The following is a 9,000-nucleotide window of genomic DNA, read 5'->3' as shown; positions in this document are numbered from 1 at the left end:
AAATCTGTATGCAGGTCAGGAAGCAACAGTTAGAACTGGACATGGAACAACAGACTGGTTCCAAATAGGAAAAGGAATACGTCAAGGCTGTAAATTGTCACCCTGCTTATTTAACTTATATGCAGACTACATCATGAGAAATGCTGGGCTGAAAGAAGCAGAAGCAGCTGGAGTCAAGATTGCCGGGAGAAATATCAATCACCTCAGATATGCAGATGACACCACCCTTATGGCAGAAAGTGAAGAGGAACTAAAGAGCCTCTTGATGAAAGTGAAAGAGGAGAGTGAAAAAGTTGGCTTAAAGCTCAACATTCAGAAAGCTAAGATCATGGCATCTGGTCCCATCACTTCATGGGAAATAGATGGGGAAACAGTGGAAACAGTGTCAGAGTTTATTTTTTTGGGTTCCAAAATCACTGCAGATGGTAATTGCAGCCATGAAATTAAAAGACTCTTACACTCCTTGGAAGGAAAATTATGACTAACCTAGATAGCATATTAAAAAGCAGAGACATTACTTTGCCAACAAAGGTCCATCTAGTCAAGGCTGTGGTTTTTCCAGTGGTCATGTATAGATGTGAGAGTTGGACTGTGAAGAAAGCTGAGCACCGAAGAATTGATGCTTTTGAACTGTGGTGTTGGAGAAGACTCTTGAGAGTCCCTTGGACTGCAAGGAGATCCACCCAGTCCATTCTAAAGGAGATCAGTCCTGGGTGTTCATTTGAAGGACTGATGTTGAAGCTGAAACTCCAATACTTTGGCCACCTGATGCGAAGAGCTGACTCATTGGAAAAGACCCTGATGCTGGGAAAGATTGATGGCAGGAGGAGAAGGGGATGACAGAGGATAAGATGGTTGGATGGCATCACTGACTCGATGGACATGGGTTTGGGTGGATTCCGGGAGTTGATGATGGATAGGGAGGCCTGGCGTGCTGTGATTCAGGGGGTCGCAAAGAGTCGGACATGACTGAGCGACTGAACTGAACTGAACTGAACAAACTCTTGAGGTAGGAATTGATGCCATACTTCTGAACCCTTGCTTTATTTTAGAATCACCTTGGAGCTTTAAAAGCTTTGTATGTGCTTCCTCTCAAAGATTGTGGTTACATTTTTCTGAAGCGTCTAGTAATCTTAATTTTTAAAGCATCATGTATTCTTGCTACTTACTATGTAGTCCATGGACTGAGAAATGGGCATTCATTTCAGTTCAGTTCAGTCAGTCAGTCGTGTTCGACTCTTTGCGATCCCATGGACTGCAGCATGCCAGGCTTCCCTGTCCATCACCAACTCCCGGAGCTTGCTCAAACTCATGTCCATTGAGTCAGTGATGCCATCCAATCATCTCATCCTCTGTCGTCCCCTTCTCCTCCTGCCTTCAATCTTTCCCAGCATCAGGGTCTTTTCCAATGAGTCAGTTCTTCGCATCAGGTGGTCAAAGTATTGGAGTTTCAGCTTCAGCATCAGTCCTTCCAATGAATACTCAGGATTGATCTCCTTTAAGATGGACTAAGAAAAAAATGCAAAAAGAAAAAGAAATGGAAAAAGGCAAAATGGTTGTCCGAGGAGGCCTTACAAATAGCTGTGAAAAGAAGAGAAGCGAAAGACAAAGGAGAAAAGGAAAGATATACCCATTTGAATGCAGAGTTCCAAAGGATAGCAAGGAGAGATAAGAAAGCCTTCTTCAATGATCAATGCAAAGAAATAGAGGAAAAAATAGCTTGGGAAAGACTAGAGATCTCTTTACCACTGAGCCACCAGGAAAGTCTGCCAGTACCAATGTCCTGGTGTAAAACCTGTTGACACGGCTAGATCAACCAGCCCCAAGGGGATAAAGAATGGATGAGTGAGAAAGGAAATTAATATATAGGATGTGTTGACAGATTGGATGTTGAGGATAAAAGAAAGGAGGGAATAAGAGACAACTCTCATGTTTTCATCTGGAGCTCCTGAAACTCTTTTCTGGGGATATGGGAGACTAGAGGTGGAGGGAATTTGGAGTGCGGCAGGGGTCTGGTCATGAATTTCTTCAATGAAATGTTGATCTGCAAATGTATATATTTGTTGTTGCTGTTGTTTAGCTGCTAAGTTGTGTCTGACTCTTTTGTGACTCCATGGACTGTAGACTGCCAGGCTTTACTGTCCATGGGATTTACCAGGCAAGAATGCTGTAGTGGATTGCCATGTCCTCCTCCAGGGGATCTTCCTGATCCAGGGATTGAACCTGTGTCTCTTGCGTTTCCTGTATTGGCAGGCAGATTCTTTACCACTGAGCCACCTGGGAAGCCCTGAGAAATCTACACACGAGTCTTAAATGGTAAGCAAAGCCATTCAGTAGAAGAATTTTTCTTGGTGGTATATGTACCACTGTTATAAGAGAACAGCATTCACGAAAAAGTCCCAGAACATCGACATGTAAGATACTGACAAAGCAAGAGCCAATTGCAGTTTGTGAGGATGTCCAGCTAGGCAGGTATGATGAAAACCACCACATTTTCTGTCTCAGAAATTAATGGACAAAAGTATATTAGAAAATTTGAAATATTGTTGCGCATTAAAAATAAGTGAAGAAAGTAATTTCTGATCATATATTCTGATTATAGAGATTTGCAGTACTGTTGAGATTATTATGACTACGATGAGAATGATATAAAATATTTTTTTGCAGAACACCTAACACATATTTCTGTCACAGAAATGTGTTTATTTTGAAATTCAGGTTTTTGTGAACTCTGTTATTCCTTCCTAAATATACTAGAGACGGATCATGACACGAAGAAATCAAACTATTGTCTCAGAGTTCCTCCTGCTGGGACTGCCCATCGAGTCAGAGCACCAAAACCTGTTCTACGCCCTGTTCCTGGCCATGTACGTTACAACTGTCCTGGGGAACCTTCTCATCCTCGTCCTCATTTGCCTGGACCCCCACCTCCACACACCCATGTATTTGTTTCTCAGTAACCTGTCTTTCTCTGACCTCTGCTTCTCCTCTGTCACAATGCCCAAATTGCTGCAGAATATGCAGAGTCAAGACCTGTCCATCCCCTATGCTGGCTGCTTGATACAAATGTACTTCTTCCTGTTTTATGGAGACCTGGAGAGCTTCCTCCTTGTGGCCATGGCCTATGACCGCTACGTGGCCATCTGCTTCCCCCTGCACTACACCACCATCATGAGCCCCAGGCTCTGTCTCTTCCTGGTGGTGCTGTCCTGGGTCCTGACCACGTTCCATGCCATGTTGCACACCCTGCTCATGGCCAGGCTGCATTTTTGTGAAGACAATGTGATCCCCCACTTTTTCTGTGACATGTCTGCTCTGCTGAAGCTGTCCTGCTCTGACACTCGAGTGAATGAGCTGGTGATATTTTTCACTGGAGGGCTCATTCTTGTGATCCCCTTTCTACTCATCATCACGTCCTATGCTCGAATCGTGTCCTCCATCCTCAAGGTCCCTTCTGCGAGGGGTATCCGCAAAGCCTTCTCCACCTGTGGCTCCCACCTCACTGTGGTGTCTCTCTTCTATGGGACAATTATTGGTCTCTACTTATGCCCATCGGCTCACAATTCCACTGTTAAGGAGACTGTCATGTCTACGATGTACACTGTGGTGGCCCCCATGCTGAACCCCTTCATCTACAGCCTGAGGAACAGAGACATGAAGGGAGCTCTGGGAAGAGTCTTTTGGAGAAAGAAAACTCCCTTCTCTCTGTGATGCTAAAGGTGGGATTTCTACACAATTTTATGCAGCAAGTATATTCGTATTAATATTGGGATATTAACCCAGACTTCTTTTTTCAATGATCTTTTTGTTAAAATTCCGTAGTAAGATATTGTCCAATAAGTAACAGAGATATGGTGGAGGTATGTAGTAGGACTTGGAAAGGGGATGTCAGTGACCTACTAGCAGAATCTTGCTTGTTTTTTCTCTCCAGGTTACTCTAAGAAGCATTATTTTTAAACTTCCAACTAATCTTTGTATCCCCACCCCACCTTTTTTCTTTACTGTTTCCAGTGTTTTATTTACTGATGAAATAAACTCTACTGCTTACTGAGCATTTACTCATTTACTGTGGGGACACCCTGTCCCTTCTGCCCTTGACCCCACCACCTTGGACAGACATTCCTTGAATGAAGAGACTGAAACTACAGAACCCGGGCCCACAGCAGCCTACTAATATTTACTGAACCAGACAACCCCCAAGGTCCCATTTGAAAATATGGAAGTGAAGAAAGTGTTAGTTGCTCAGTTGTGTCCAGCTCTTTGCGACTCCATGGACTATAGCCACCAGGTTTCTCTGTCCGTGGAATTCTCCAGCAAGAATACTGGAGTGGGCTGCTGCCATTTCTTCCTCCAGGGGATCTTTTTGACCCAGGGATCGAACCTGGATCTCTTGTGTCTCCTGCATTGCAGGGGGATTCTTTACCATCGGAGCCACCAGGGAAGCCCTGAAAATATGGAGGAGACTAAAAGAAACAGCACAGGTGTGATAGCTTGTACAGTCACATTCATTTGGGATGCACTGCCTCCTTGGCCGACTGTGTGCCACTATGGCAGCAAATTCTTGGGCCAGCGGTCCCTTCCTAAAGCTGGCCCTTCTGGCTGTGTGAGGCCACCATCCCGACCATGCTGTGCTCCCAGAAAGGCCACTTAGAACCCAGGTCTGCCACATAAAGAGGTGGAGAGGAGAGCCCTTTCTTCAGTATCTGTGTCCCTTTCTGTAACAGTTAATTTATCATGTTTTATTAAAAAACATAACCAAAACCATGCTTTAAATAATACTCTGTTCTTGAGGTCAGGCTGGTCCAAGTACAGTGGTGCCACAATTAACTGATCACAGCCAGTTACAGGTTTCTTTATTGAGGAGGAAATGGCAACCCACTCCAGTATTTTTGCCTAGAGAATCCCATGGAGAGAAGAGCCTGGCTGGCTACAGTCCACGGGGTCGCAAAAAGTCAGACACGAGTGAATGATTAATACTAATACTATACTCGAGCTCAATACTACTTAAAATTCAAAATTCTCACTCCTCTGGTTACCTCTGCTAAACTGGACTTTTAATTGTTGAATATAGATATTTACTTATCTCTTCTTGAGCAAGGGTTTGCATTATCCTGTCTCTTAACTGTCTCTCCTCTGATATATTTTCATGTCTCCAGTGTCTTCTTGACCTGCCCTGAACTCAAGTGCGCTTTCTATCTCCTTTGCTACAATAGTTTAGTTTGTCTTTGTTGTTCTTGTTTAGTTGCTAAATCATGTCCAACTCTTTTGCTACCCCGTGGACTTTAGTTCACCAGGCTCCTCTGTCATGCCGTAGGGCAACTAAGCCCGTGTGCCACCAAGAGCCTGTGCTCTGCAACAAGAGAGGCCACCGCAACGAGAAGCCCACACCCCACGACTACAGAGTAGCTCCTGTTCGCGGCAACTACAGAAAAGCCCACACACAGCGACAAAGACCCAGCACAGCCACAAAAATGTTAATTATGGCTTTGTGGCCATAGATAACTGCAGTAGCAGGAAGAGCTGGAATCTAGGAGGTATTCTGACACATCTGGGGAGTATTAGAGACAATGCAGGTCAGGTGCTGGTATCGTTTTCCCACAGAGGTAAGAAGGCAGAAGTACTTCAGTGGAATTCAAACTGGGTTTTCTTTTCTATCTTGGCTTGAGGAAGAATTGAATATAATCAAGGAGTGTTTCTTTTGTCTCTTACTCTAGTACTTTCTATATATGTGCATATGGTTGTGTCACATAGGTAACGACTCCTAGTTAGCTACAGGTCATTTATGGGAAATGGTGTTTTACTGAGAGATTCTGTAATCTTGAGAATCTTCCCAAAATATGTGTCTCGGAACTTCCCTGGCAGTTCAGTGGTTAAGATTCTGAGTTTCCACTTAAAGGGGTGCAGGTTAGACCCCCTTGTCCAGGAACTAAGATCCTACATGCTGCCCAGCATGGCCAAAAACCAAAATGTCTTTCTTGGCACTTTACTAAACTCACTGAAGCCTTCTTGTTGCCACAGAAAGCAGCCTGCTATACTCAGATATTTTAGGATATTTACAGTATGGCCTCACCAACCATCCTCTTTTACTTTCCACCTGTGGCTCCAACCACAAAGGTCTGCTGTCCATTCCCTAAACAGGCAGTGGTTAGGCTTTCCTGCATGAGCTCTGCATCCTCAATTTCCCTTAAGGTATAGTCAGGTGTGATCAGTGATTATAATCAGTCACTGCTCCTGGACCCTGAGAGCATTGGTCCTAGAGAGGTCCTGGGTAATTGCTTTGTCTTTAATAAATCCCTCCAGGATCCAGACTCCTCTGGGATCTAGGGCCCCTTAGGCCCGAGGATGTGCAGAATGGGAGATGGAGAAGGGAGTTTTCAGACACAGGTGATGACTACAGAGGGTAATATTTTACATGCTTTAGTGAATAAAGGGGAGCAGGATCTCAGGTCACGGTCCTGGAGTCACCCTCAAACACTAGGTAAGTTGGGCAGAGGGTGAATGAGCTGGTCACTTTGGTCCTTCCAACCTAAGGGTCTTGATTTCCCAGGTTGTATGATGTTCTGCAGGAGAGTTTTTCAGATATGGTAATGAAGAATTGATGCCTTTGAACTGTGGTGTTGGAGAAGACTCTTGAGAGTCCATTGGACTGCAAGGAGATCCAACCAGTCCATTCTAAAGGAGATCAGTCCTGGGTGTTCTTTGGAAGGACTGATGTTGAAGCTGAAACTCCAATACTTTGGCCACCTCATGCAAAGGGTTGACTCGCTGGAAAAGACTCTGATGCTGGGAGGGATTGGGGGCAGGAGGAGAAGGGGACAACAGAGGATGAGATGGCTGGATGGCATCACCGACTCGATAGATGTGAGTTAGAGTGAACTCCGGGAGTTGGTGATGGACAGGGAGGCCTGGCGTGCTGCGATTCAGGGGGTCACAAAGAGTCGGACACGACTGAGCAACTGAACTGAACTGAACTGAATGCTCCTCTTTTCCACCTCTCTCCCTCCTAAAATTTCACTGTGTTTGAGAAATGCTTGTTAATATTACACCAGTTATAATCTATTTTTATCAGTGCCTGCATTTTTGTGTATTACTCATCATATTATTTATTCCAATGATATTGAATCATTTCAGCATACTGACAACTCAATGTAAGCACTAATGTCATAGTTCTGAACTCTAATGTTACGTTAGAATCACTTTGGAGCTTTAGAAAATTTTGAATGGATGTTGCACAGCAGAAACTGACACAATATTGGGAAGCACTTATTTTGTTGTTCAGCCGCCAAGTCGTGTCCGACTCCTCTTGATGCCATGGACTGAAGCAATGATATTCCAATAAAAAACTGTGGTTAAATATATCTGAGGGCTTCAGTAATTTTTATTTTTAAAATGTATGAAATATCCTTGCTACTCACTGTGTAGTCCATGGACTGCGGCATGGACATTAACTGGGTGCTAATTGAAGTGCAGAGGCATTATGCCATAATAAAGTTACTAGTACTTAGCAAAAAATGCAGGAGCAGACCTACTGTGTCAAAATCAGGGTTTTCTGGAACTCCCAGGGAATTTTCACAGTTTTCCTGAACTCCCAGGGAATTTTCATGGATTATTATTATTATATTCATGGAAATTTTAGAACCACTGCATTATGTTGCCTTATGTGAAGTCCAGGCTGAGAACTACTGACTTAATGGGTGTAGAATGTGAGAGGCTCATGGCATCATCAGTGATAACGTCCCCAAGTCCTGTCTCTGGTTTGTGATCCACAGTCACACTCCTGGCACAAGAGTTGGGACCTGCTCACTTGCCAGGGAAAAAGTTTCTGAGAAAATCATGATTTTCTTCAATGATTCTTCTCACTGTGATATCAGTACCTTTGTCCATGTGTAAAACCTGTTCACGTGGCTGGATCAACCCACATCAAGGAGTGAAATCCCAGATGTTGGATTCCATTCTGTCTTTCATGAAGGAGCGTCCTACATCTAAAGATGCTTCTCCTTTGCTTTTTTTGGTCAGCTTTGAGGCACGCTGAGGTGGATAAATCAGGATTCTTGAAAGAATATGAACCAGTTGGAGAGTACATCTATACCTATATTTATTTTATCTATATAGATAAATATCTCTATTTATATCCTCTGTGATGGTGAATAGAATAGTGTATCTGGTGTGGGGACATTTTCCATGGGGACAAATTACATCCATAAATTTGGTAATACAGTGTCAAATTCAGTGCCAAAGTGCTAGCACTAGGAGTTGAGTCTAGTACTTCTTCTGGGAGGATTTAGTAGGCACAGACATCAAACTCCTAATTTAGAAGGAGTTTGCGGTCTTTCAAGTTGGAAGAATGCAAGTCTCAGCTGGAAGCACAGCCAATTAGTGTTGTGATATGTCAAATATGTCAAGACACTCTGCCAGCTGCAAGCACTGCCGCAGTCGTGACGGCAGACATGGCCTTTCCTACAGGTAGCCTACCATTCTGTAGGGAAGAAAGCTATAAACAGTGTGATCAAAGGATACTGAAGGAGAAGGGTTCAGTCATGGAATCAGGGAGACGAGTTAAGAGGCCATCCCAGTGGTAGAGAAATGACATGATGTCAGTCAGATCAAGGGTACTGAGAGTGGCTATGGCAGTGTCTGAAAGGGTAGGAGAATCTGTAGGACTTGCCCACAGATAGGAAGCTGATAATGACCAAAGGAGGGAATGAAAGAATACTTTCAGGTTGTGGAGCACCTGGATTCCCTTTTGCTGAGAAATATGATAAATTAGAGGAGGAGGGAATTGGCGGAAGGGCAGCAAAGAGACATCATGAGTTTCTTTGCTGCAAACGAGGGTGTAATGTCCAAGGGAAGATAACAATCAGGCAACTGAGTATACTGTTTGATAGGTTAAAGAGACATTTACAACTAAAGCTTAAATAATCATCAAAGCCATTGGAGTAGATGTCTTTCTTCTTGGTATATATAGAATTACAAGGGAACCATGTTTAGGGAAAAGCCCAG

General features: G+C 43.8%; 1 protein-coding gene across 1 annotated transcript; it reads left to right on the top strand.

The window, feature by feature from the left end:
- The first annotated feature begins 2,749 nt into the window (after nt 1–2,749).
- LOC109573531 (olfactory receptor-like protein DTMT) lies at nt 2,750–3,741 on the top strand. Its single transcript, XM_019980777.2, has one exon. It carries the CDS (start codon nt 2,767–2,769, stop codon nt 3,709–3,711), a length of 945 nt encoding a protein of 314 aa, XP_019836336.2. The 5' UTR covers nt 2,750–2,766; the 3' UTR covers nt 3,712–3,741.
- Nucleotides 3,742–9,000: the final 5,259 nt, after the last annotated feature.

The sequence above is a fragment of the Bos indicus genome, chromosome 19 (assembly GCF_029378745.1).
Source record: "Bos indicus isolate NIAB-ARS_2022 breed Sahiwal x Tharparkar chromosome 19, NIAB-ARS_B.indTharparkar_mat_pri_1.0, whole genome shotgun sequence".
In the NCBI taxonomy this organism is placed as follows: Eukaryota; Metazoa; Chordata; class Mammalia; order Artiodactyla; family Bovidae; genus Bos; species Bos indicus.
This window is presented reverse-complemented; position numbering and strand designations above follow the sequence as displayed.

What these genes read in the sequence shown, in the direction of transcription:
- LOC109573531 (XM_019980777.2), top strand. Translation starts at nt 2,767, where the DNA reads ATGACACGAAGAAATCAAACTATTGTCTCAGAGTTCCTCCTGCTGGGA.